This window comes from Brugia malayi, assembly GCF_000002995.4.
Source record: "Brugia malayi strain FR3 genome assembly, contig: Bm_v4_Chr4_scaffold_001, whole genome shotgun sequence".
Classification (NCBI taxonomy): domain Eukaryota; kingdom Metazoa; phylum Nematoda; class Chromadorea; order Rhabditida; family Onchocercidae; genus Brugia; species Brugia malayi.
The window spans coordinates 4,964,882-4,992,527 of NW_025062478.1; the positions used below are offsets into that span (position 1 = coordinate 4,964,882).

The following is a 27,646-nucleotide window of genomic DNA, read 5'->3' on the forward strand; positions in this document are numbered from 1 at the left end:
AATTCAAATTTATCTGTTTCAAGAAATTTAAATCACTGAAATCAAATTATTAGTGAAATTTAGAAATATTTCCAAAGATTGCAAGGTATCTATAGCATACCTCGTAATCAGTGGTAGCACATATAATTTTTTGACTTCAATCTCCGAACGGATTATTTCTCAAACTGCATAGCAATTACCAAAATTAAAAATTATTATTATAAATACGTTTCTATATTCAAGAAACTGGGCGCTAAAATAACATTCAAAATGATCAACAATAATTAACATGGATAATTTTTGCAATTGGTAAATTCGTTATGATAATTTTTGAGACAGCGATTGAATTAATCGGATCAATAGTTTTATCAGAATATAATACTTTTCGAAAATATAAACAACAACTTGATATAAATCTCATACACAAATATTCTGATCATTTATATTGTGAGTCTATATATTAACTTTTCCATATATATCAAACTTAACAAATTAAAAATTAATCGAAATATAGACGGCATGTTCTTTTCACTATTCTTGGCAATCATAATTGGAATTTTGTCAACAGTTATATTGGGCCAAAACGGTAAGTTTAGTTTGAATATACTATGATATTGCCGACTTTCTTATCATTAAGCAGTAAATAACTGATGAATTAATTATACGGTTAGTACTTCTCAGGATATATATGTGTATAGAATAAGAATGTAAATATTTGGATTGAAAGCAATAAATCGTAGATTTAACTTCGAAGTTATAAATAAGATAATAAATCATTATCACTGATCTTCAAAATTATAGTTACCCTCCAAAATATTTTCGGAATTCAACCTAATCAAAATGCTTATCTATAAATTTTTGACAAGTTCATAAAATACAAATGATTTGCAGGAACTCCTACACCAACAAACGCGTCAACAGCTTCTCCCGTGTCAACAGCTTCTCCTGTGTCAACAGCTTCTCCCGTGTCAACAGCTTCTCCCGTGTCAACAGCTTTTCCTCCGTCAATAGGTTCTCCTGTGTCAACAGCTCCTCCCTTCCCAATGGTGACAACAGCTTCAACTTCTGATTTAATGCAAGAATTAAAAACATCGATGATCAGTAGTACAGTTTCAAGTCCTGAAAATTTTTTCGTTTGCTGGAAGCTTTTATCATGTCCGTGGCATCCGCACCAACACTGCCATTGTCCGCCTTACGCACATATTTGTTATGGGCCCTATACGAAGCTAGTTTGTCCGAAAGGAATTCAGTAAGTCTTTAATTATTGCACTTCGAACCTAGTTGGACTCTCTGAAATAACAGCTAATAATACTTACTTTATAATTTTAACAGCTATTAATATTTATTTTATAATACTTATGTCATTTTCAGCAATGGAGGAGAGGTCGGCAGTAATCTGTGGTGATGATTTTAAATGCCTCGTGAAACAGTTTAATTTGAAATTGAATTTGCTGTAATGATTAAGAACTTTTCATTTCATTCAATGGATATTTAAACCGATGCATTAGCGGATAAGTGAACATTTGAAGAACAGTGGGATAAATAGCTACCATTAAGCATATGCTGTCTAGCATTCATTATTATCACTAACAACTTCAACCAATTTAAAAATAAAATTTCTTTGAAACGAAAAAATATCTTCTCTAATTAAAGTAGATCGGACAACATTTAGTGTTGAACAGTATTTCATTGCAATTATTAATGTTTCAGTTAATCAGTTATTGAAATTTCAATTGAAATATTTAAAGCGACTTGCAATGTAAATCGAGGCGAGAAATAACTGCTTACTTCTACTTATTAATTCAATCTTAATTCATCAAGATTTGTAAATTTTGTTGCTTTAAGATCTTCTTGGATTCCTGAAAATGGGAAGGAAGTAAATAGTTGTGTAAGGGAATTTCTTCCTATCTCATTGTATCACTGAAAATTTTGCTTGGTTGTACAGTTTGTTTCGTTTACTAAATTATTGTTTAGTTGAAAATGTATGAGAGTAATAGTATCACATATCAATAATCATTGTATGCCAGTGCTGTATCGGAAATGATAAAATCAGTATTTTGGTTCTTTCATGTCACTAAACTGTAATGATGCGTATTGATGTGCCAAAGCTGAAATAAATAAAAATTATGTTTATAAAGGTTGTAAAAATTGCATTTATCTTTCAATGAATTGCTCAACTTTTCACAGAACACACCATATTAATTCATATCACTATTAACAAAACATGTAAGTAATGGATGTGTAAGAGAAATGTGTACTTCAAAGTTCTCTTTCTAATTAATAATACAGAGACATTTGATCTGTCTGTTAACAATAAGAATAATCTACAAGGAGTTGATTCTAATTTCGGTTACTAGATCACTATCACTTCCTTGATATATTTACATCTTTTAATCATCTCAAATAGGAATTCCCAAATTCCGTGAACATAGTGCTTGCAGGTATGACATTCGGAAATGCAAAAACGTGCTAATAAAATTCAAAATGCCCCTTCTTTTATGAAACATTGTTGTGCACTGGATGGATTGCAAAGTATTGCATTGTGTGCTGTAAACAACAGCTACGGCCGTATGTTCTTCGGCTTCTGATCTTTTGTTTCTTGTTCGGAGTGCTCGGTGTGGTATTGTCCGTGGCTGTCGTAGTGTAGTCGCACGTCTGCGTCACATAACCTTGTGGGTATTAATTCAACGCATTTCTTCCTTATCTTACTTGTTTCATTTATCTGTGTTACGGTAATTCACGTATTTGATACTATGTTACTTATGCCATTTGGCTAGCTGCACCATGCTTCAGTTGCAGAACTGGTTATTATGTTTGTTATGGGTATTTCAAAATTATGTGGTTGAATATACTCTTCGTAGATTCTTGTTTTCAGATTGCTTACTCACTGAATCAAATTACTTACTCGTCATTGAATACATAAGATTTTAATAATGATACATAAGACATCATTGAATACATAAGAGTTGCTTAATCTTTATTATTGCTTGTCAATCACGTCATGCTTTGTGCGTTTTATGGTAAAAAATTTTGATTGAAAATTCAGGTACTTCTTGGAGAAAGGAAATGGGGCTCTCAGATAATGATGTGCAGAAGCAACTACGACATATGATCGCATTCATTGAGCAAGAAGCGATTGAAAAAGCAGAAGAAGTTGACGCAAAAGCGGAAGAGGAATTTAATATTGAAAAGGTAAAAACTATGACATCTTTTTTTTATGATTTAATCGAAATGCGAAAATAAATTAAATATTAAGAAGTTCTAAATCCTTCTTTTTTCGGCTTGATTATTCAAAGTATAAAGCGTATTGTCGTTGTTATGCCGCAATAAAGTGGTTTGATGTTTGATTGATTATGGATGTTTCATTATAAGATACATGTCTCGTTTGAGCAATAGTCATACGAGTAATCATTCTATGAAAATAGCGTGTGATTATAAAATGATTATTTGAACAAATTCGGTTTAAAATTTTCCATTTATACGTAGTTTCTAGGGCCGCCTTGTTCAACAACAGCGAACAAAGATTTTGGAGTACTATGACAAGAAAGAGAAGCAGGTGGAACTGCAAAGAAAAATTCAGAGTTCGAACATGCTCAATCAGGGACGCCTAAAGTGCTTAAAAGTAAGAATGCAATTTGGTCTTTTTGGCTTTTGGTTATAACATATTCCAGGAAATAATTGGAGAAGTTATTCTGAGAAGTATTAAATAAAGTATATTATTTTGTTTGGAGTATGGACGGAAATGGTTGCCATTTACATTATGATATTATCACCGCATTTAATATTTTCATTTACAGGCACGCGAAGATCATCTGAATAAAGTTATTGAAGAGGCGCGCTTGAATTTAAGTCGAATTTCTGGGGACTCCACTAAATATCCATCAATCTTAAAAGGCTTAATTCTGCAGGTATTTTTGTTTTTCTCAAATACAATTTGATTTAGAATTTTTGCTTGTGAATCATCGAAATAGTATTCTAACTTTTGTAGGCATTATTCCAATTGTTGGAAACAGAAGTTACATTACGCTGCCGCAAAAAAGATGAACTATCAGTGCAAAAACTTTTGCCGGAATGTCTCGACGAACTTGAGCAACAGTGGGGTGAACGCACAAAGGTTTTTTTTTTTTTTCTCTATATTGATTTATGAAGAATAGTGATCTTATTTGTTCCTGTTTTTCTTAAGCATGCAAATATATCTTTCTTATTGTGTGTTTTATTGTGTTTAAAGTTATCAGGGTTTTAAGGAGTATAATGTTTCAATCTCTTTTGCTTTGCAAAGGGTATTGTACGTCCTCTTTAGGTGAGAATTGACACGAGCGAATATTTGCCGGATGAAAGTGCTGGTGGAGTAGAACTTTCAGCGAAAAATGGTAAGATAAAAGTTTCGTCGACATTGGAATCTCGTCTAGAATTGATTGCTGCTCAGGTAAGTCAATATTTTCGGAGCAGAAGAATAGATTCAACTCCATGGCATTGTAAAGATGGATTTATATAATGCATAGTAACGCCCGAACTTTCTATTTCTTTTAGTTTCATATTAGTGTCGTTTTGTAGCTTAATATAACCATATTTTGGATAATTGAAATATATTTAAATCATAATCTTTAAACTTTTTAATCGCTGTAGTTTTGTCTAATGGAGAAAAATTATTGCAGATTATACCTCAAATTCGTGTAGCTTTGTTTGGTGAGAATCCAAATAGAAGATTCTTTGACTGAAGCATTCGATGTGCAGAACTGACAAAAGTGAGAATGTTGGCACTTTCCTTAATATTCAAAATGTTCCCTGTGATAGTTTGTGATTATTTTCCACTGTTTAAACACTCGTGATTATCATATTGTGTAGCCGTTATTGATTTCCTATCTTATCATCAGCAGAATGGTTGTAGTATATGTTAATTCCACGTCGAGATATGCCGTGCTTCATATATTAGTTGTGTATAAGTGAAAAGAATTTCTTTTATATGCTATAAAATGAAAACGTAGTGTAGCTTGGAGGAGAACACCGTATCAGGCACTTCTTCATTGATATGCTGCTACTGGATCTTTTATTTGTTGCTGACAAGCTTATCATCATTTAAAATCATTCATTTAATCTTTTTAATCATGTCCAGTCATTGTAATTCATAGCATTATTAGTGTTATATAAGTCAGAGTGAGGCTGGTGGTAAAGACAGTGTTTCCTTTTCGCTGTTACTTTCCTTCTTTGTCGAAATATTTCAAACATCGAAATGAAATACTTGTAAGTACTTGTAATAAGCAGAAGAATGAATGTTGGGTTTTGAAAGTAATTGTAAGGAATTAGTTACGCAATTCGCGTTGTGCTTGACTGCATTAGTTAGGCACTTTATTTTGAACTAGATAAAACAGATTTAGAATAAACAACTGAAGAAATCAAAATTGGAAGAAAAAAATTGTGAAAGTGCGAGTTCTAACCTGGGTATTGCGTATACCATAAATTTGAAGTATGACCTCGGAGCCTGGATTTGTCGGTATAAAGTTTTGTCCGGAATGGTAAGTTCTTTATCTGGATTTTAAATGGATTAAGAGGTGGAAGTTTGATTGTGGGGCAAATATTTGCATCCAATTGCAATGAATAATAAGCTCACTTTGAATTTGAGTATCCGAAGCAATGCATCTATATTATTTGATGACTTATGCCTTATTTGATGAAATTTATTTCAGCAATAATATGTTATATCCAAAAGAGGACAAAGAGAATAGGCAGTTGTTATATGCATGTCGGAATTGTGATCATAAACAGCTTTCCGAGAATCCTTGCATTTATGTCAACAAATTAATGCATGAAGTGGAGTAAGTTTCAGTCTGGACTTAATATTGTGTTTTATTGTTAGTAAGATGTTAGCTTTGAAAAATCAGATTTGATTCACATATCTCCTCACTTATCTGATATTTACTTATGCATTCTTTTATTTTTAATCATTTTGAGTGAATTAACTCAAATTGTGGCTGATGTTGTGCATGATCCAACATTACCGAAAACCGAGGATCATCCCTGTCCAATGTGTCGGGGAAGAGAAGCTGTATTTTTCCAGGCCCAATCTAGGAGAGCTGAAGTATGTTTCGATTAGTTTTTTTTTTTTTTTTTTTTCACATATTCATATGCTTTTTTTAGTCATAACTTCAATTACATTTTGGTTGGAATTTGTCACCAGGAAAGTTCTTTTTAGGAAGAGATGAGATTGTATTATGTTTGCATGAATCCAACTTGCGCACATCGATGGACTGACTGAAATTACAGTCAATTATACAGTGGTCGCCATTGTTATAAACTCCTGCAGTCGTTTCGTATTGGATTCAAGATTTCTATTTCTAACATTTTTATAATGTTGATTACATAGTAGTTGATTGGCTTTTACGATTGTTATTACATTACATATCATCACTTTTCATTTCTTGTTTCTGAAATGTAGAATTTAGGTATAAGACACACAGTTCATTGAAAAATTTAGTGATACTGATATTAGATGTGGATACTTCACACTTTTTTCCTGAATTTTTCGCATTTATTTATTTGTATTAATTTCCGGTTTTTGTATATTGCGTTTATTGAAATATAAAATATCATGTTTATATTTTGGCTCCTTACTAGTTGATTCGCGATTGGCTATATTTATTTTCCTTTCATCTGAAATAAAGTGGAAGAAAAAAATAGATAACTGTGGGTGTGACTTTCAGAAGCACTTAGAACCATAACAGAATGTAGTTCCAAGTTTTCTTCGAATGGTCGTGTTAAAAAAAGTGATGTAACTAATCAAAAAATGCAGAAAACGTTTCTGATACAAACTTAATTCATAAATCATGCAGCTGGCGGTTAGACTTGAATCGAAGTGATGTTGAAACCAAAAGCATTAACCGAAGTACTTGGACAGGTGAATACGCCAAACACGAAAAGTGGTGCTCTCCTGCTGAATCGTGAAGGTAATTGATTTGAAAAGTACTTTTTGTTTGGGCAGTATGTAATTGAAAACAAGTGAGTAATGAAAGCATAATGAAAATGACAATAAAGATATAAGATTATATGTTTAGGTTGATGAATTTGCTTCTTTTTTAATAGAGATGTTGATATGCACTACCAGTTCCAGGTTTACTGCTAGCCTACAGTGGTTATGATAGTGTTGGAGGAAATGATGCAAATGCAACCGTATCTGCTGCTTTGATTTCCAATATTTGGGAAACTTTCGAGAGACAAGGTTTTTTTTTCTAATAGTTGCAAATTTCAATTAGAAATTTTTCCTTAAATAATTGGACGTGATGACTGAACAAGCTAATTATATTTATGTAACAACTTATAATGATAAATCGCTTCTTTCCATTTTATTTCATTGTGCGGTTCAATTTTACTAGTCTTTGGGATTTTATCTTACGTTTTTTGCATTTGTTGTTCGGTAAACCTTAGATTCTCCTCTATTACAAATAAATGGTATGAAAACTACGCATTCAGGAGGAGTGATAGAATACCGTGGAATCAAACAAGTGAATAGTGAGGAAACTAGTGCGTTATGCACTGTATTTAATGTCATACTATTTTCTAGGAGTCAGAGAAAATTTAACGGAAATGTTGCTAGAATGTGAAAATGGGGTGATTGCCGTCACACGTATAGCCAACATGCTTCTAGCAATAAAAGTAGGGAGTGAAGTACCACTTGGCCTGCTTAGGGCAAAACTTCGTGCACTTGCCGAGTACCTTTATACACCACTAACTGTTGTTTCTTCTAAAGATTGACATAAAATCTGCTCGTTAGTTCTTTTAAGTCTAAGTTTTCGAGTTGTTGTTTGAGGTATCTCTTTTGATCATAAATCAAGTACGGTGGATATGAATTATGAGACTCATTCTTGGCTAAAATCTTTAATTTTACCTAACGATATACATAAAAGCATGACGTGAGCCTCTTCTAATAATCTTCATCTACTGTTTTAGGCATTCTTCATTTATGTGTTTAATCCGGAATTTGCATTAGTTTTGTTGTTTGAGCATAAATTATGTAATTTCGTTATATTGCTTATAATTTGTAAATATTGAAAGACTGTGTCATGATTTTATGATAAAGAGTTTGATTTTGGTGCAGAGATTTTACTACGCTGTTACACTTCCATTACTTCATGCTTGGTAATCGATTGATTAGATTTATGTAATTTTGCTTTTATTTTTATTATGAAAAAGGAAAAGGGATTTTTCAAAACTTTTTATCACGAAATTGGGTTCTTGTATTTTATAAGTTTTCATCAGTCTCTGCTGATAGGTAGTTGACGAATTGGTTTCTATTAGCTAGTCATATCTACTAATTTAGTTTTTTGGAAAACCTTTTATATGTTATGTTGCATTTATTGTGTTATGAATGGGTGCCGTAATTTAGCATGATTTAGTTTGCAAAAAAAGAAAGTTATATTGATGAATCAGTCAAAAATCGAAATTTCCTTGCAATATCAGAAATATGCAATGAATGGATAAAAATAAAGTGATGACCTGGTTGTGTAAAAAAATAAAAGGGAGTTTTGTATAAAGAAGTCTCAAGATCTATTTAGAAGAACGTGAATCTCATGAAGTTTTTCAATTCAGAGATGATTCGAAGTTAATTTATGTTGTATTTATGTTTATTATAGTATTCTCGCACTGACCTTTGAATCAAATAAAAAAGTAACTGCTTGATATATATTAGTTGGTGCTGAGTAGAAGAAAATATCCCATTGAAGGAAGAAATTTCGTTTAACTTATTGATACTATAAAGCAAGACAAGTGGTCTTAGCATTGCAAAAGTGGTGGTGATGGTGGTGGATGCGCTTAATTGGTAATAAAGGCAGTTATTTCCAGTGATCATTTATTTATGATTTTGTATAAGAAGAATGTCCACATAGCAAAGTTATTGCTGACATAAAAATGAGTATGAAAGTGCGGCTAGGAGGACAAGTGTTGTTGGCACTCCTAATCGACAATGGATGGTAGAGGAAGGATCAAATTTTGCTGATGAATTCTCTGACTTTTTATTATTATTATTATTACTATTAAGATGGAAGGAAATTAAATAGTGTTAGTCTAAACTGTTATTCTAAAAAATGTGTCTAGTGTTACTTTAAATTCTAAAATGTGTTTGGTTATCTGGTCCAAAAGATAGAAAATCCCAGGTATTATTTATTTCATTTCTATATTTAATGAATTTTCACTTTTTGGAAATCATTATACTGCTTAAAATGTTTTTGCATTGCGAATTAGAATTATAGAAATTAGAGGAGGCAAATTCGAATTTATGGATTCATAAATAGAAATTAAATATTTTCAAGGTATGTATCAATAATCATCAAATGCACGTCTATTAGGTAAGTTTATTTCATTTCTTAATATAAGCAACATTTATTGCAAAGATGGTACTCCAGAATCTCACTTTAATGTTTTCTAAAATTAGGGATAATGTATTTAAATAAGCTTTTAATACTTTACTTTAAGAAATCATAGCAGTTTTATCACTGAGGAGCATAAGAATGTTTTCCCTTATATTAAAAAATTTAAATAGTTTGTTGTCTGATTAAACGTAGATATTTTTAATAATGGAGTATCTTCTAAGGACATAAATTTATGTTGCAAAATATACGATTGCATTGTTAAGGTGTTATTACCACTATCATGAGATGAGATGATTTGATGTGATAAATAGAACACCTTTTGACTCTCCCCAGTATATCGATTAGCTATTATGTAGTTAGAAATTCTGTTGTGAAGCAAGAAGTATTGTGTAGAAAATACTACAACAGTAACTGATAGCTTTAAAAAAAAACATGTATAGTCCCATTTGTAACGAAGAGTAACTTCATGTGTCAGTAATGACATTTTTAGCATAAAATATTTACACAAATGAGACTCGGCGCAACATTATTGATATAAAAACTTTTGTTGCCATTTACCCTTATATTTGTACGACAAAAAATATTTCCTGTTGTCCTAAAGTCACCGATGTTAGCAACTAAAAAGGTCGAAGTGTTTTCAAATGAGTTATGTCACGAAAATCTTCCTCTGAAATCTTAAAATAAAAATCAACCAATATATGAAATAAAAGGAGAAAAAAAATAACAAAATAGAAATAATCATTTATTTACTTTCTATTAAGTTCAATGTCAATTTATTGTGTTGTTATTGATAAGGGACTGATTCAAAATTCATTATCAGTGTTTGATTTCAAAACATTTTTGTTGATAATATTAGCAATGGTTAGTGACTGATGAAAAGTTGTATTACAGAACAGATAAAAAAAATAGCGAATTAAGTAATGAATGTATCACATCAGTCAGTATATATTATATGTACGTATATTCCTTGTAGTAAGATAAGTTGATCGGTTCCTGTTCTTCGATTCGGATTTATGTATTTTGAGCCTTCAAAGCGGTTGAATTTTTTTTCCACCAAGAAAGATGAATTTATTCGAAAACGAAGAGTAAATCGATTAAACCTTTATTGAGGTCCACCACCACCACCCTGTTTCATTCGTGCCTGAGCTTCCTTAATATAAGGTTCCAGAATTCCCATGTGATAGGCAACACCGAGGCCAATTAAAATGAGTAGAAATAGAATCACAGCTGCACCCATGTTAAATGTTAAATGTTTGCTTTTTTCAATGTGACCTGTAATTAAAACTATTTTATCGAATTTATGTGAGCTGAATGCTCAAGAGAATTAAATAATCTGTTCGCTTAATAGTTTTATGCAACTTTTCTTACTTTTTCACTCGAAATGTTAGTTTCAGGTCAAGAGAAGAAGACTTGCTCTATTTATTAAATACCTTCTTGTTAAATGATTAAAACAAACACTAGTCTGCTGTGATCATCTATACTTATTTTATAAATAAATGATTAAGCAATTTTAAATTTGCATAACTCAATGATTTCACACACTTCGTGAAAAAGTTACAAATTTCTGTTGATTTATTCAAATTTTAAATGCAAAAAAGTGATAAGAATATTTTCCACCTTAATTTAAACATATGATAAGAGAGATTGAGCACTCGAACTTATTAAATAGTAGATAAAATAATACACGGAGATTTGGAACACTTTAAGTGCGCATATTTATTATTTCTCTCTTTTAGGAAGTGATGAAATTTTTGATAATGTTTAAGTGAATTGTCAGTTGTTCTCTGCACGGTACATTCTTAAATCAATCATCATGTTTTAGAATATTCTACTGTGATTGTTACGGTTACAGATGAATGCTTGAAATGATTTTACTTGTCGCACATAAGTTGGATGCTTCAGAAATCCAAGTAGTGTTTGATATTTTGATGTTATAAGGACTTTTTTAGAAAAAAAAAGTCAACTAAAGAATGTTCCGTCCAAATCTTGCAGTCGAAAAAGTACGTTTTCTTTCTGATATTGTCATCTCCTGCGAGATTTGTGATTTATCATATGCCTAAAAGTTAATTACATACATTCTTTCTAATTAACAGCCATGAAGTTTCAATATTTAAATTTTAGACTATTAAAAGAATCAATTTTATTTTCGGTATTGGAGAAGTTTAAGGAAATATTATTTATCCAAAAAATTCAATAACCGCTGTTTGTTTTAATCATTATTATTCATCGATTTAACAGCTGTTGATATAGACAAGTTCAAAATTAATTGCAGTTAAGTTTAATGATCTAAATTAAATTCACCTTTATCTTTACACATTTACCTAATCTTGCTAGCTCTGTGTTTATTAGTAACGAAAGCGCTGATTCGTGTTGACCACTCAATGCCATTTGAGTTTGTTTCACTTTGATTTTTATTGCGAACAAAACTGAATTATCTTTTAATTGTTACTACCAAGTCTAGAATTTCATAATTTAAATCTAAAAGAAACAATTTATGATTAATATCTTTCATTTTAATTATTAGATTATTCCTTACAATGCCAATTTTTCTTTTTTTTTTTTTTTGCAAATAGATTTAAATGAAAAATATTTCTCTTCCTTTACTTTTCTTTCTTGGAGAAAAAAAGTAATAAGTAATAATTTTTCCGTTGCAATGATTAAATTATATAAGCAGTTTTTATATAAACCATAGATTGCTTTTTTTTAATTTTCATAATTAATTACAGAACTCTCATACTCATTCTGAAATCGAAGTAAATTTCAAACGTTTCAATCCGAAATTTTATATATGATTTTTATTACGCCAGCTGATCGCATTTTGATGCTAAATTCTTCTAAAATCTATTGTTTAGTAATCAAAAGGATGCTCGCTACCTGTGAGATTGAAATCATTTTTAAGTACCGTTATCAAAATCCTTATCCCATTTTTTTTTTTACTTTTTTTTTGAATTTAGAATTTTAAGACCGTCCATAATTCCATTTTAAGGAAAGCATATGTAGAATTCTAGAAATATTCAAGGATTTTGCATTGAAATAGTCCAGAATTCCAGAAATAATCGTAATCCTACATTACAGTTCAGAATTATAAAGATGGTCAAGACAATTTAGAATCTTTGTGAAAAGGACTTCAATTTTACGAATAACACCACCATAAGAAAAGGATTAAAAAGAAAAATATTATACCAATCTGACTTTATTATTCTCCAAAAATTTTATTTGAAAATATACCAATTAAAAATGACTAAAATCTCATCGATATGTACTTCTAATAACTACGATAGAGTTGACATTGAAATGGTGCTTATGCGACGAAATAAACCCAATGATAATATTTGTCCCCAACTCAATTTTTTGGTGAAAAAGACTTCAATTTTGCAATTAACACCACCGTAAGACTCACAAAATTTCTAATGTGGTAATAAAGCTTCAAAAATAAAACGAAGATTATTGGAACACTTTTACTCTGTTTTTCCCCCAAAACTTTGTTGATAACACATCAATTAAAAATGACTTAAATCTTAACAAGCGACCAAATCCTTATTTAATGAAGAATCTGTACACATACCAGAAAAATTGGCAACACTTTCCTGCTTATTTCATTGATAAGTGAAGTAGACTTTGTCTGACATTATCCCTTGTTGAATTCAATTTTACCTTTTACATTACATGGCTCTGACATGAACGGCAAAAAACAAATTACGCAACAAAACTGACTTTTGTCAGCTCCTGCTTCATGATTTCTCTATCTCATTTTTTAATTTTATTGGATTATTATCAGCAGAAATATTAATAAAATTTGTCATACTAAAACTGAAACTGCGATCAAATTATATCATTCAAAAATAACAGATAACTATAAGTGTGGAAAAACGACTGAGAATAGAAAAAAATCATTGCTAAAAACTATGCTAACAATACAGAACCGTTCAATAATAGTAATGAAGTTACTGTAATACAGAACTTGAGCATTTCCAAGAAACAACAACATAAAAACATTCAGAAAAAACTAAAACTATCATTATTAAACACAAAAAAATCCCAACACTGTTTTGTAAGATATGAAAACTATAAATAAATATATATATAACAAAATGAGAAATTCGAAACAATTAGTTTTGTTATACACTCAAACACAAAACAAAACAAAACAATGCCGAAGCATTAAAAAACAATTTAAAAATATCGAAAGTTGAAACATGAAATTACATCCTTTATCAATGAATCCCGTCAAATCTATCATTATTCGGTGTCACAATTTTTTTGTTGTGAAGAAATCCTCCAGTTTCTTCCTTACATTGTCGAATTCGCCATTGCTGTATTTTGTATTCCAAGTCCATAAACGTTCTAATGACTCTATGTCATTGGCACTACCTGAGGGAAGTAAATAAGACAGCTAATTTAAAAACTTCATCGGAAATTTGAAAACCATAAACTGAGAAACAAATCCTTTCAATATTAAAAAAATAGTTAAGATTTTCGCGCTATCCATCTAGGCCGAATAAACCGTAAATATAAAAGTTTCAGTCGTTAACTGATTAAATAAATGATGTTTCCAAGCAGTGATTTTACAATGATGCATACACATACTTGCTATCTCAAACCAGACATCTTGGGTCAGAAATATGAGTCCTCGGAGCTGCTCAACATTAGCTCTGAACTTCTTCATTTCCACTTTTTGTTTTCGATTATAACGTGGTTGCCAAGCCGCTAGTAGTGATCGGATATAACATTTGTGAGTTAACTCCTCAAAAAATTTTCCAGAATTTCATCTCTCTTATTTTTAGAGGTCAAACTTCCAAAACTTTTATAAACTGGAGTGAAAAACTATTAAATTAAACTGGCTTTCAAATTCAAAACTTGCTTGAGAATCTTTCTTTAAACCACTTTCTTTCTGTTTCTGTTGCGAACATTTTTGAGTGTTCCTATTTTCTTCCAGTAAAGCAGTCAGCAAAACAGTTGCAAAATCTTCAACATAAGGCAAATTGTCCTGAAAATTTCAGAATCAGCTGCAATTAAAATGGTAAATAAAACGGTTTAGAGTTTTGACCTAATAATCTAAATAGGAAAAAATTCAGTAACAATCGTCAATATCAATTTTTAGGCTTAGTGAAAAAAAAATTCAAAATTTTAATGAAGGAGTATACCAGATCACTCTGCATACGGAGGAGGGGCTCTCTGAAATGACGTCCAGATATTTTCAACTGAAAAAAGAATAAGTAAATAATATTAATTGCGGACTTTTACGATAAAAAAGAATAAAATACAGCATAAGATGTTTCAGAATACATACAAACCCTTTTGAATATCAGCTCCGCTTCGGAAGCCATATTCGCTTTTAACAACTCCACAACAAGTTCAGCAAGACCATCATAAAAAGCACCAAATTCATCAAGTTTATCCAAAATATTTCCTGAATTCATCCTCATGAAGCATATGAATTAGGTTATTTATAAATTCAAGAAAATTCCCACCTAATACAATTGTAGGCTAGACAATATAACAAAATTTCTTGGTTATTACATCCCACAAAAGTATAGAATAAGGTTAAAAGCGTGGTGCTTGTCGACAAGAAAATGGCTTTCTACACTTTGAACAATTGACCTCCATTCCATATAATGATAGAGGGTAATGTGCAAATAAGAAGCGTAAATGGTCACTAAAGATGAAAAAATGTGTTGTTTATGTCTGCAGTGTACTTCATTTTCTGGTTGTTATTGAGGATTTAAGCAAGTAACAATCTAAGTTAACTTATATGTAAACAGTATCCCCAATTTAACTTCACTTTTAGAATAATCTATCCACAATTTAGATTTAAAGGATTCCTCAGCGCTGGAAGAATATAAACAAGTACCACCAATATGAATAAGACATGGTACCTTATATGATTCTCGATCAAGCAATGATGAAAATTTAAGAAAAATAAAAATAAAAGTTCAGCTCACGAAGTCTTTTCCCTTGAAACATATCATTCAGATTTTTTTCCAAAATAGTATGTCTTATAAGAAGATCACAACCCGCACCAGTACGATATTTCTGAGCGTTTTTATACCATATATTGAAAGCCGAATTAAAACCACCACTACAAATTAATAAATTATAATCAAATAGTGCATCAACACTGGAAAGACCAAATGTATAGACACTAGTTATTTCGAAAAAAGAACCTCCGCAGATAAAATTCAACAACAGCACGCAAATAAGCACAAGAGCTACGAAGAAAGCCTAAGTCAATCAATATATCGCACAAATTCTGAACTCCTGATAAATCATTTCTCTTGAAAGCTTCAGTAAACAGGTCCTCAGCAACAGCTGTGGAACGATCGACAAATAAATCATCTGGAGCTGTAAAGAAGTTTATTAATTATAAAATCCATTTAGCATCGATAGTTTTGGACCTCTTCAGAACTCTCGATATATCAGGAATATAAACTCACTAATCGTAAAAAATTATACTAATAAATAACATACGTGACTTAATAAGTAATACATTTCGATAATGAACAGCATAATCGATTGCTGCTTTCATCCCTTCTTCAATCAGAATTCGTGTGATCAATTGCAAAACAGTTGAATTCGGCAATGCGACACGACTGTTCTCTGATATACTGCAACAGTAGAATATTAGATTTGAAACCTTAACCATACTGATATTTGGAATCAACAACTGAAACAATGAAATTTATAAAATACACCATTTACCATAACTTTTTAATAAAGAATGGTGCAGATCATCATTAATAATAATAAAAAAAAAAAAAAAAAAATACAAGCAGTCCATAAGCCACAATGCTTCGTTCACATCTTTTCCACATACAATAAAGACTTCAAAAAGTTCAGCAATAAACGTTTTTAAGTGACGATGGGATGGCCAAAGTTCTTTAGTCAAAAGCTGCCGCAAACCAGTAACGTCCTGAAATAAACATAGAACTTCCATATTTTGATTACTGGAATTACTAAAGAATCTTTGATAACAAAGGATCCTCATGACTTAATAATACCACACAAAGAATATTCCCAAACTTTTTCCAGTCTCGGGAAAATCTCTAATGGTGAAAATAAAGATATCTGATTTACCTTTCTCAAAGTAAGCTGTTTCAGTTGTTCTATTGATGCAATTTTGATTTTTGAAGTTACCAATTCATTGTTTTTGTTCTTGAATAGTTTCTGAGCTTTCTCCTGACAAGGTATAGTAGTGGCCGAAACCGCTCCATCATGAATAGCGGTCGAATATGGACTTGTTTTTAGAGTCCGTAATTGAAAATTTACTACAGGCCTCAACTTACTCGAAACAGTTTGCACATTATGCTGATCTATCTACAAATAATGATAAGTTCATTTTTCGTAATATAATATTCAAAAGCGACATATCTATTTCTGAACAATTTGACATATTAAACTCGTTCTACTGAAAACTGTAAAATTTCTCGATAGTAAGTGAACCAACAAACAGCATTTACCGAGTTCGCTATATCACGTTCACTTTTACACGGTAATGTTCCTCGATTCTTAATAGTTTTCTTCGTTGCAACATAAGGACGCGTTGAGCGCAACCGAGCAGAAAATGTCCACTGCAAAGCAAAAATTATGGAATTTAGAAAATTATTTAATAAGAAGCGGTTGAATTGTGGTTACGTACAAAGCAGCGATGTATTGGAAATAAAGCAAAAACTGGCAGAGAATTGGAGAGGGTATAATTTCCTAAAATTTTAAAATAGAATTAACGAGAAAATGAAACCCAATGTTGCCTTCGTAAGCTTGTTCTTGATTTAGCGTTCAATACTCTATCACATGTTTGCGCATTATTAAACAGAGTCATCGATGTGTTATAACTGCTTGGAAAACTGAAATTTTATGCTCTTTATGCTTTTGCAAACATGTAAGTGAATATTAAACTTACTGATTTTGTTCTAAACAATGAATTATGAAATAAAGAATTAGATTACCTCGACATTAACATTTCATAAGTTTGAGCAGGCAAATCATCCAACACCTCATCGATACTGTGCCAACCATATGTTTCAAAGAAAGACTTCAAAATTTCAATCACACTTTCGCTAACTAAATCAAGCACTTTTTTAAATCAAACGTTGAAATTAATCAACTTTTCCATTATAAACCCATGGATGATGGAGACCTATTTATCCTGATTCTTTGTACGAAATGTTTACCGTTCAGATAAATGAGAGAATTTCAGACAAAATATTTTGAAGCTAACGTTCATCCTTTGTAGTACTTGCGCTTGCTGGAATGGAATCCAAAAACTCGGATGAGTCATTGAAAGAAAAGAACACACTGAAACATGTCTAACTAGCAAACAGTGAATTTCCAATCTATTGATAGAAATAAGAATTAATTGCAAATGATACGTCGTCGTACTGGTGTAACTGCATAATGCTACAGTTCAAAATCTGGTGGCATAAAACTACTTTCTATATGATTTTGACAGACATCACATCTCATAATTAGGCGTGATGTTTGTCACAACCATACAGAACGAAGAATAGTGTCAGTAAATGCTTACTGAATCTCAGAAGCGCTAAAAATATGTGACTTACTCTTGTTTATCCCGAAATGCATATCCACACCACTTCACTGTTGGCCGATGAGCTATTTCTACGTCAAGATTTGTTGATAAAGATGAACTAGAGCAAGCTGCTGAAATATTAAAAAGAAAGTTAAATAAACTGTCAGTTTAACATATAAGTTACCAGTATGTGGAACGCTTTACAAAATCATCCACCGAACCATTAAAATATTACAGAAGTTTGAAGAAGAATGTTGGTGAATCGGTAGCACAGCCTCCACAGGAAACTTGTATCCATACAACAAATACCTGCAAGTGTCACCAGAAATTAGTGACACGATGATAAAGCGAGAAAGCAATAATTAGAATAAGTAAACGATAACGGACAAAAAAAAAAAAAAAAAAAAAAGATATCTTTAGCTTCTTTTAAAAAGTTAGAAACATATATACCTGCAATTCGAATAACGTAACATCACTGCAATGCACAGAATTTGAAACAAGATGTCATATCAAATCCTAACAGGACCGATTAAGAAGAAAATGAGAAGCTAGTCATCACAACACTTTGGTTCGAAACTTCTGTAAATAAAAAAGTAATGAATGAAACAACTGCATACAAACCAACTTGAGCAGATATAGCTGGAAAAAGCAGCAACAGCTAGAACATAATCGTACAAAAAAGTGACTATGAAATAAACCATTAATAAACTCATAACATCCCATAACAAGAGTGCGATAATATCTATATCTAAAATACAACTTAAAACTTTGAGATTTAAGTGCCTCAAATAAGGTACCTTCAGCTATATAAAAATCAAAAAAAAAAAAAAAAAAAGAGAACGAAAAAGATTAACATATTCTGAAATAAAAAAAGCAAATGGCGAATAGCCAACACAAACAAATTCAACAAAGAAATCTTATTCATATTACATGAGATAACAAGATACTTAGTTGTATGTCAGGTTTGTGATGGAAACCAATTTATATATATATAAACATAATTTTTTAACCAGATATAAAATAAAAAATGAAATTTTACCTTTAAATATGTGTGAGCAAAAAATAACACAATAAGAATTCTATAAAATTCATAAGCTCATAATACTACCATTTATTCTTATAAAATACTGTGGAAATAAAAAAAAAAGCCGAAAGACTAAAGTATGACAAATTTCTAATTACAAAAAGAAAAACAAAACAACTAACAAAGAGACAAAATAATAGGTCTGGTTTCAATAATAATGATGGTTGTTAAAGCCCAGCAACAAAAAGGCAAAAAACAGCAATGAAGAATTTTATTCACATTATTAAAATAGCGTGCTACTTGAAACAAATATAGAAAAAGTGAAAAGATTGGGGTTTCTGAAAAGCTATTAATAAATTATCTACGCACCTGGAAACTGCAAAAAAAAATCAACAACCAACAAATGCAACATTTGCAACATTAACAAACATCGGTCAGGAAGTCTTATTATAATCAGATCTTACCAATTTCTTTTCTTTAAAGTGGGAAAACTTTTAAAATTTTTGGATAACTTTTGAATATAATACTGAAGACACCACGAACAAAAAACATTATCTTGAGCGAATAATTCTCTACTAATATACATAGCAAAAAAACGGTAATAGTACTTCGCGAAGTAAGAAATTCTTCATTTTTTGAATTTATTTTCTGAATTTCCTAAGAAAATTCAGCAATAATTCGTACAGAGTTGCACCTACAGAAATAATCATTTAAAAAAAGAAATTTATGCCGACAGCTGTAAACCACGCTTCTGACGTAGAACACGGGAAACATAAAGATAGAAAAAATCAGCATAAAGTACGGTTTGAACGACTCCAGATATGACAGCAATGGGATCGAAAAAACCTTCTGTGTAATAGCGGTAGATCCAATTCAATATATATAATGCGCTGGAATGTATTATTTTGTAATAATAATGTTTTAAAAAATTGGCTCCGAGGCGTACTACGTGTATTTTGGATCTTCGCATAAAATGTGTACATACCGATAAGAACCAAGTGCGAACAAATAATGTGCGGTGATGGTTTCGGCGCTTCCGGTGCGAGAAAGCATGAAGAGCTGTGGCATAATCGCAACGGCTTCCAAATAAATAGAAAATGTCCACATTACCTAGAAACTTTTTATATAGATATGACTTCAGTCATTCGAATAAAGAAAAAGAGATAGAACATAAATACCTCCATGATTGTAAATTCGTGGTTAATAAGCAGAGCCAAAAGAACACACGGAAGCACCAAGAATTCGATACGAAATGTATCATGATTTCGATCATAAGTTGCTTTGAATTTAATCCACATCAAATACAGAGTACCAAAAGATGATACCAGGAAGAAAACCTATAACAGGAAACGACCGATTATATTAAAATAGAAAACGTAGTATTCGTACGTTTATAAAAGGGTATAGGCATAGATTTGGATAATACAAATAACTTAATAAAGTTGAAAGATCCAAAAAATTTAATAAACATTAAATATTTTCTCCAATCATACAGCATGAAAAAAGTAATAACTGAAACTAATTTAAAAACAAAAAAAAAAAAAAAAACCTTCATAGCCGAATTATAGACCGAAATAAAATTGGTGAAAAGATCCAAGTATCGAGATGTGAAAACAGCAGCAAAAAGAAGTTGTGATCTGCCTGATATACCAGCAACCGATCGTGTTGTCCACATCTTTAGTGCCAAAATGAAAATGGCAATAAGATGCGCCAAATCTGCTGTTAATCGAAAGATGTTCATCTAAAATATACGAAAATTACCGCTGATTAATTTATTATTGCTCAACTCTTCAGCAGAAAATAGATGTTATGAATTACTCGCCATCATGTACAAGCAGCAAACAGTTCCTTGTGCCTAACTGTACTAACTTCAGAACTGTACTAACCAAGAAGCAAAATTGTGCTGATTAAAGAGAAATTATTTATTCTGACCATATATAAAAAGGAGTAACACAACAATGGCATATATAAATGATGGTATATGTAACAGCCATACTATAAATCCTACAGTATTTTCATTCCATGGATGATACACTTTTAACTGTCAACTGAAGGAATGTTTCGTCTGTTTTAGAAGGTTTCCTCAAAACACCGTGCAACATTATAAGGTGTGGCTAATGTAAAGTACAACACAGTGAACAATTACCACTATTAATAAGACTATTATTAATAACGATAACAATTAACGACTAGAAACTTTACTGCACATAAAAATTACGATTAATATAAATTTCCCTGTGATTATTACCTGAATAAAAGGATAATTTGTAATCTAGAGGCTATTTGCAAATTTCTCCTGAAGAAATTTACTATATAGAACAACAGGAAGAAACACAACATAACATGCCAACTACATGAGAGGAAACTAATCTCCCAGTAACTCATTTTCACACCCATCCCTTCCACCTACATCTGTCGAACACGAAAATTACTAAGGGTGAAGGAGCAGACCGTATTCACCAAGACATCCAGTGACACGATGAAAAACATCCATCTCAAGGAGTGCCACTTCGTTAACTTCGCTAGGGTACTCATCCACTTGGCTCTACAATTGTTTGCAAAAAGACAATTTGTTGTCGATTCCAGAGAAACATTAAATATGAAAGAGAGCCGTCATTTATACTTCATACGTTGCTCATTTGCTATGCATCTTTTTTTCTCTATTTTTATTTGGCAGGTAAGAAATGCATAAAAATGCCATTTATATTAGACATCTGCGTAAAAAGAGAATTGGTAAAGCGAAAGCTATTGAAGTGAAGAATATTTATAACAATGATCGGGGAAAAAACAAAGTAACATCAAAGTGATAAATTACAAATTTTAATTTATCATTGTTCCAATTTAACGAAATTCATTGGCATATTTTTGTTTTTGCCGGCAATTCGATTCGTACTAGTAATTATAACTTAAAACTTCCATGCTACCGAGAGATACTGAAATCAAATCCTGTTTCTGATAGTGATTATTCAAGTTTCTGATAGCTTTATTAACAGCTAATAACTATTAAATTCCAAATTTTTTGAGCATGACAACCACCGTTTTTGTATGCTTGCAAAACAAAAAGCTCTAGTAACTTCTACTACTTTTGCAGTGATCGGAAACTTTTCTGGTTTTTATGATATGTTACTTATGAAATAATTAAAACAAAATATTACTAAAATGAATTTCTAATAGCAATATTAGCGATCGATCAATTTCATCGGCAGCGGTAATGAATGCAATTATTTTTCAATATTTCCAATGTTTCTGATAAAATGCTTCACCAAATAGGCTTGATCTGGGTCTTTTCGAGCTAAAAAAAAAAAAAAAAAATGTCACTATATTGAATAAATATAAATGGCATTAAGAGTTTTTTTACTTACTAGAATTCTTCAAACATCCCAACGACAAACGAGTGAAAGCTTCATCTTGTCTATTGTATTCCAGCGCTTTTGAGAAAATGCTTAAGTAGTTGAAGTGAAAGTTATGTGTCTGAAAACATTAACAAATATATAAACAAGTATGAGGAAACACAACTGAAATAAACTCCGCACAAGTACTTTCAAAAGTTCTGACAACAATATTAGTAAGAAGATTTCTATTTATGACTAGTTCATGAAAACAGTCAACGCAAAACTCATGAAAAAGAGATTCAAATAGTTCTAGAAAAACAATTACCTCATCAAGGTGTAGAGCACATAATAACTTATAGGTATGAAAAGCGTTTATCCATCGAATACTTGTCTAAAAAATCTCATTTCGCCTCACTATTTAATTACAAATAAAAGTACATTTAAGGAAAAATTTTAGAAATGTATTTAAAATTATATTTGAATCTTACTTTTTGTAGTTGACGACTAGCCTCTTCTAGTTTCTCTAAAGAAATCAGAACCGAAACAAAGGTTACAGAAACTTTCCATTCTGGCCAATATGTCTTCGCTAAGGCAAGCGCTGGAAAAAAGGATTGTTAAGGAAATTATATGCCCAAGTATGTCCTCGCTAAGATAAGCGCTTGAAAAAAGAATGTTTTAGGGAAATTATGTGGCTTTCAAATTTATAATGAATTTATACTTTTGTTGATAAGGTTTTCATCATCGATTCTGATTGCATAGTGCAGCAAATAAATGATACCATTTGGAAAATCAGAAAATTGGAAAAAGCTGCAAACTTTCAAAGCTTCTTCGAAACCAAACCTAAAAATAGAGGAATTTGCCAAAGTGCATACTAAAAATTAAATTTATAGAAGGGCGGCTTATAAACAAGATCAAATAACGCATTATTGAGATTCTTGTTTAGTAAACTAACTTTGTTAAAGCTGCTGAAGTAAATGAAGTTGAGATAATTTCAAAGAAACCGGACTGAATCCACTTAACATCTGCGAGTGTCCTAAACATTTGTGAGCAGGTAATTAATGACTGAACAGTATCCTGAGAAAGTTCTAAGCTCTGCTTTATTAGCTTTCTCAGCGTCTTCTGATCTCGAATATTTGAGTGAAGATCTAAAAAATCTAATTTCAGTTTAAAAGAATTAAGTTGTCGAATGCAGTACAACCTAAATTTTATATAGAACTGATATAGTGAAGTCGGATATATAGAACAATAACATAGCAAAAAATGGACAGCTGAGTATATAACGTCAATTCTATTTATCGTTATCAATAAAATCATACCGGAAAACTATTATAAAATAACTGATAATGATCAAATATTTGGTGTGAGTTTTCAAACGATTCAATGAACAAGCAACTTCAAATTTATATACTATTACAGCTTACTTTTAGGAACAAACTGTTGCAAATAATAAACGAAATCAGATGTCATGCTAAAATTCCTGAATTCTTTCAAATGTCGAGCCACAATCAATAAAATATTGTCAATAGTTAACTGGATCAAATTACCATCGCTTTGTCTAAAAATAAGAAACCGACTTCGTCAAGTATGCACAAGATTATTTTAATTTAAAGTGTATTAGTGTAGTTTTTGTGTGCTAATCTGAATTTTTTAAATTTACATTCAAGCAAAATAAACAGACAAAGAGCTAACATCTGCTTTATGTATTCCATGAGAGTATTCCAGTCAGCTTTACGAATGTATAACATAATAATAGGTTGAAATAGTTCAGAGGAGTCTATCAAGCTATTTGTTTTGATAAATTCATGAATCTTATCAACGTCCTGAAATTATTTTCAATTTCTTGTCTTAATTTATTTTATTTCAGTTATTTCATAACACATTTCTAGTACTCGTCGAGAGAAAATATTGATTACACTCTTGAAAAGCAAAACATAAAGCATTTTATTTAGTTCTCCTATTGAACTTAAGTTCAATTTCTTTAGATTGAATATACAACAACCAACTTGTAGAAATACTCGTACTTTGCCTTTAGTGAAATCTTTTAAAAATCTTGTGGAGTAGTGAGTACCTGATTCGAAATATATGCCTTCAGTGTACTAGAAGATATTTCGCTACTGTTCCTTACAGTAGCAATTTTATTTCGAGCACTTTGCTCTTTCAACCACCTGAAAAATTATATGAATGAAAAATTTTCAAGAGCCACGAAGACCTTCCGTTTAACTGTTATGTAGCTTTTCACCAAATTCTAATTCCATATGAAATTCGAACATGCCACTCACTTTTCCAGATTGCTAATTCCAATCGCAACAGGTTCTAAGAGCTTATAAGCAATATCTTCCGGTATTTTATACTCCTTGATAATATTCAAAATATGAACAAGCTGTTCAGTGTTCCATTTGTTCTTTCTTGTGTTATCTTTTTCTGTGAGAGCATATTAGTAAGTATCGCAAAATAAGAAAAAAAAATAGGAGACGTGATCAAAAAATAAACTTTTTCGTAAATTATTTAAATAGTAATACATAAAAAAGAATAAGTCGAACCAAGTAAAGGTTGCAACACTAGCTTCCGTACAACACCATAATTCAAATGATTCAAATCATTATAACCAAGTGATACAAAATGAGCCAATATTTCGAGGCGTTGTTCAACTTCAGTTGCGCTAAACAGTACAAAGTAAAACTCCGAAAATTTAGAGAACCTGTACACGAAATAATGATTAATACAAAATAATGGAAACATACCGTACAAGTAAAGGCACCACGACGTGAATCTTGGTGCAATTAGGGTCCAAAATCTTCAAAAGTTCCGAAGTTAGCAGCAAGGAGTCATGAACAGAGAGAAACTTATGCGTCAAAATACAATACAAAACATGTTCCAGCAAAAAATGACTAAAAATTTAAGAATATAAGTTGATGTGTTGATTTTCCTCATATCACTGCAAATTTAGATAGACATTTTTTAGCAATAAACTCAAAATTCTTACGCATGCTGAGTGTTTCGATTGATATGAGTAAATAAAGCCTTTAATTCGCCCAGAGATAATTTAGCATTTGTTAAAGCCTTTGAAAAACAACTAATCCATTCCATATGACGTCCAAGATCTGAAGTATGAAACAAAGTATAACTTCACTTATTTCGGATTGCAAAATTCACAGTTATAATATATTAGAGAGTAGAACTACAATATTATTGAATTTAATGGAAAAAAACACACTACTTTCGCCCTTAAAAGAAGATTTGGTAGATATATGCAAATCAGTGTGAAAGTATGAGAGGGCTGAATAGAACATTCCATGGACCGCATGTCGATTTGCTTCTCGAACCATCAATTTGAAAAAACCACGTTCCTTTCTCACTTCCCGAAGTATCTGAGGAAAAAACGATTACGTCCGAAAATGAGAATATATATTTGCCAAAATCGTTAAAAACTGACTTTAATACAAAGCCGTTCATGATCTTTGCCCATCGAGTCGATGCCATTACGCGCTAGTAGCCACACAAATTTCATTACCATTTCATCAGTGAGTAATTTCAACGACAAATCCGATGAAGAAAGTGAATCCAATAACTGATAAAAATTACTCATCATTACTTGGTTTTCTGTTGAAGGATTTAAGTGCTCAAATTTTAAGACGACTTTAGTGAAATATGTGGACAACACACTAGCTTGAAATTTTGGATATTGCGTTTCTCGATAGCAGTTTGACAGCGCACCATGAAAATTAGCGGTTCAATTTCATTCCCATATTCTGTAATAGCATTCTGCAAGCAGAAAAACATTTCGAAATAGCTAATGAGTATTACGTCAAACACTTTTACATCAAGTACAAGAATAAGAAATTTTAAAGTTTAAAAAGGCAATTAATTTATGAATTTATAGACAAGCTAAAATTTATTTAGGGATGTTTACTTGCACTAATTCCATTGCGTTGTTGTCATCATTTTTTAAATAGCAGTATATCTGAGATACTTTCATTTCCATGTTCACAGGTAACCTGCGCTTTTTTATTTCCATTATCATCGAACTAAAAGAATATTGGATAAATTTTATTGTCTATTTTGAGCGACTAAATTTCATGAAGCATACATTTTAATGGCCATAAAACAACGCAACATACTTCACTGCACTAATGCTTCCCGTCATTGAAAGCTCCCGCAGAATAATAGTGAAAAGTTCCTCGTCCGGTTTAAGATTAAATGTTGTTTCAATTTCTTTCAACATCTCCAGAGCATCAAATGTATGTTCGTTTTCAATTAAGATCCTCAAACGACTCTTTACCGCTGCATGACTTATTGGAATGTCTTCAAAATCGAAATTATAATTTCGGAAAGAGATTTCACATAACTTTCAAATCACTAACTAACAAAATAATCATTAATTCCAACAATTGCATCAGCTGATATTGGACTTTCTTTAGTTGAAACAAGCATTATATATTCAGAAACCTACTTGCATGGATTAGTGCTTTCCAAAAACGATCAGTTATTACAGATTTAACACTACAAGTAGCATCACTCATCGGCAAGCCACACAAACTCAACAAAAACGGAACGTGAGTGTCAGCAGATCGTTGCAGAAATTCTACAAGATTGCCTAAAGAATAAATATACTTAAAGAGAGACAAAAACGGTTTTCAAATATATGGCATGACAACGATTTAATAGAAGCAGTAAAAAAAGTTTCTCCCTCAAACAAAAAGAAAAACCATTTTTTGATTCAAGAGGTAGCAAAATGCTGTCGATAAAAAGATCTGATTGAATCGTTAATCGCTTTTGATAAATGTCTCGCAATCCAGCAATGAGAAAATCCGGTGACTGTTCCATTTCATGCTAAAGTTTCACCAAGTTGTACTGTTCACTGATTTATTTTAAAGGTGATCAAAATGATCATGATCAAGAAACGCAATGACAATTTTGATGCAAATACACCATGAAATATCAAATTCGTTTTGAAACCAAAACTAAAATATCATACAGAGTAATACTTGCTGTACAAGACTACCTGAGAAAAGGAAAGTGAGGGAAGATGTTTGTTCTTTTTAGTATTACCACTTTTCTTCACAATATGCTCGACTGATTCAGCGAATAGCCACAATTGGTTTGTTGAAGCTATTTGTTCTTTCCGAAGCAACATTAAGCAGTGTCTTTGTCTCGGGAAGATAACTGATTTGTGAAGGCTGAAAAACCAAAATGTTACACACTGTTCACCCTCAACATTAATAAACAGCTCATCCTGATTAACAAATAAAAAGCAGATCCTTTAAAATGAAAGAAGAATTGAAATATTTCAAATAAAGATTTAGTATGAGCAATTTTTCCTTCTTCGAAAAACTCAGATTTTGTGTAATATAAAGAATGAATTCAGAAACACACAAACGCCGTGCGGTAGTTAGCCAAAAGAATCGTCGAAAATCATGCATAGCATCAC

The 27,646-nt window shown here is 31.3% G+C and overlaps 8 protein-coding genes across 10 annotated transcripts; 4 read left to right on the forward strand and 4 right to left on the reverse strand.

Annotated features, from left to right (window-relative positions):
- Positions 1 to 498: 498 nt before the first annotated feature.
- Positions 499 to 1,384, forward strand: Bm10021 (Uncharacterized protein; the record flags this gene model as incomplete). The annotated part of the gene is made up of 3 exons (XM_043081653.1): positions 499 to 565; positions 901 to 1,228; positions 1,351 to 1,384. The coding sequence occupies 3 exons, from the start codon at positions 499 to 501 to the stop codon at positions 1,382 to 1,384; spliced, it is 429 nt and encodes a 142-aa protein (XP_042937587.1).
- Positions 1,385 to 3,045: 1,661 nt separating this feature from the next.
- Bma-vha-8 (Uncharacterized protein) lies at positions 3,046 to 4,697 on the forward strand (the record flags this gene model as incomplete). Its single annotated transcript, XM_001902033.2, has 6 exons — positions 3,046 to 3,171; positions 3,473 to 3,601; positions 3,777 to 3,887; positions 3,968 to 4,093; positions 4,280 to 4,405; positions 4,635 to 4,697. 6 exons carry the CDS (start codon positions 3,046 to 3,048, stop codon positions 4,695 to 4,697), a joined length of 681 nt encoding a protein of 226 aa, XP_001902068.1.
- Positions 4,698 to 5,445: 748 nt separating this feature from the next.
- Bma-rpb-9 (Uncharacterized protein) lies at positions 5,446 to 6,232 on the forward strand (the record flags this gene model as incomplete). The annotated part of the gene is made up of 4 exons (XM_001902032.2): positions 5,446 to 5,492; positions 5,664 to 5,792; positions 5,929 to 6,055; positions 6,170 to 6,232. 4 exons carry the CDS (start codon positions 5,446 to 5,448, stop codon positions 6,230 to 6,232), a joined length of 366 nt encoding a protein of 121 aa, XP_001902067.1.
- A 600-nt stretch (positions 6,233 to 6,832) lies between these two features.
- Positions 6,833 to 7,725, forward strand: Bm7211 (Uncharacterized protein; the record flags this gene model as incomplete). The annotated part of the gene is made up of 3 exons (XM_001902031.1): positions 6,833 to 6,920; positions 7,085 to 7,192; positions 7,535 to 7,725. 3 exons carry the CDS (start codon positions 6,833 to 6,835, stop codon positions 7,723 to 7,725), a joined length of 387 nt encoding a protein of 128 aa, XP_001902066.1.
- A 2,624-nt stretch (positions 7,726 to 10,349) lies between these two features.
- Bm10020 (Uncharacterized protein) lies at positions 10,350 to 10,575 on the reverse strand (the record flags this gene model as incomplete). The annotated part of the gene is made up of 3 exons (XM_043081654.1): positions 10,350 to 10,364; positions 10,439 to 10,488; positions 10,530 to 10,575. 3 exons carry the CDS (start codon positions 10,573 to 10,575, stop codon positions 10,350 to 10,352), a joined length of 111 nt encoding a protein of 36 aa, XP_042937588.1.
- A 3,012-nt stretch (positions 10,576 to 13,587) lies between these two features.
- Positions 13,588 to 18,335, reverse strand: Bm10019 (Uncharacterized protein; the record flags this gene model as incomplete). The annotated part of the gene is made up of 17 exons (XM_043081655.1): positions 13,588 to 13,709; positions 13,926 to 14,082; positions 14,200 to 14,325; positions 14,483 to 14,539; positions 14,633 to 14,748; positions 15,281 to 15,417; positions 15,503 to 15,680; positions 15,807 to 15,943; positions 16,106 to 16,248; positions 16,413 to 16,652; positions 16,796 to 16,906; positions 17,074 to 17,179; positions 17,282 to 17,396; positions 17,554 to 17,630; positions 17,894 to 17,993; positions 18,098 to 18,171; positions 18,313 to 18,335. The coding sequence occupies 17 exons, from the start codon at positions 18,333 to 18,335 to the stop codon at positions 13,588 to 13,590; spliced, it is 2,019 nt and encodes a 672-aa protein (XP_042937589.1).
- Positions 18,336 to 19,610: 1,275 nt separating this feature from the next.
- On the reverse strand, positions 19,611 to 20,627 carry Bma-erd-2 (Uncharacterized protein; the record flags this gene model as incomplete). 2 transcript variants are annotated; one of them, XM_001902028.1, is made up of 4 exons in its annotated part: positions 19,611 to 19,776; positions 19,872 to 19,996; positions 20,065 to 20,223; positions 20,436 to 20,627. In XM_001902028.1, the coding sequence occupies 4 exons, from the start codon at positions 20,625 to 20,627 to the stop codon at positions 19,611 to 19,613; spliced, it is 642 nt and encodes a 213-aa protein (XP_001902063.1). The 2 variants fall into 2 exon arrangements, with proteins under 2 accessions (XP_001902063.1, XP_042937590.1); XM_043081656.1 differs by lacking the exon at positions 20,436 to 20,627 and having other exon boundaries at positions 20,065 to 20,184.
- A 1,480-nt stretch (positions 20,628 to 22,107) lies between these two features.
- Positions 22,108 to 27,638, reverse strand: Bm17754 (Uncharacterized protein; the record flags this gene model as incomplete). 2 transcript variants are annotated; one of them, XM_001902027.2, is made up of 22 exons in its annotated part: positions 22,108 to 22,178; positions 22,249 to 22,357; positions 22,544 to 22,609; positions 22,707 to 22,816; positions 22,937 to 23,058; positions 23,171 to 23,363; positions 23,640 to 23,773; positions 23,908 to 24,038; positions 24,287 to 24,383; positions 24,498 to 24,639; positions 24,759 to 24,877; positions 24,960 to 25,106; positions 25,202 to 25,319; positions 25,436 to 25,586; positions 25,652 to 25,786; positions 25,882 to 25,980; positions 26,129 to 26,243; positions 26,337 to 26,520; positions 26,669 to 26,812; positions 26,925 to 27,048; positions 27,221 to 27,395; positions 27,592 to 27,638. In XM_001902027.2, 22 exons carry the CDS (start codon positions 27,636 to 27,638, stop codon positions 22,108 to 22,110), a joined length of 2,733 nt encoding a protein of 910 aa, XP_001902062.2. The 2 variants fall into 2 exon arrangements, with proteins under 2 accessions (XP_001902062.2, XP_042937591.1); XM_043081657.1 differs by having other exon boundaries at positions 25,433 to 25,586.
- Between the last annotated feature and the right edge of the window lie 8 nt (positions 27,639 to 27,646).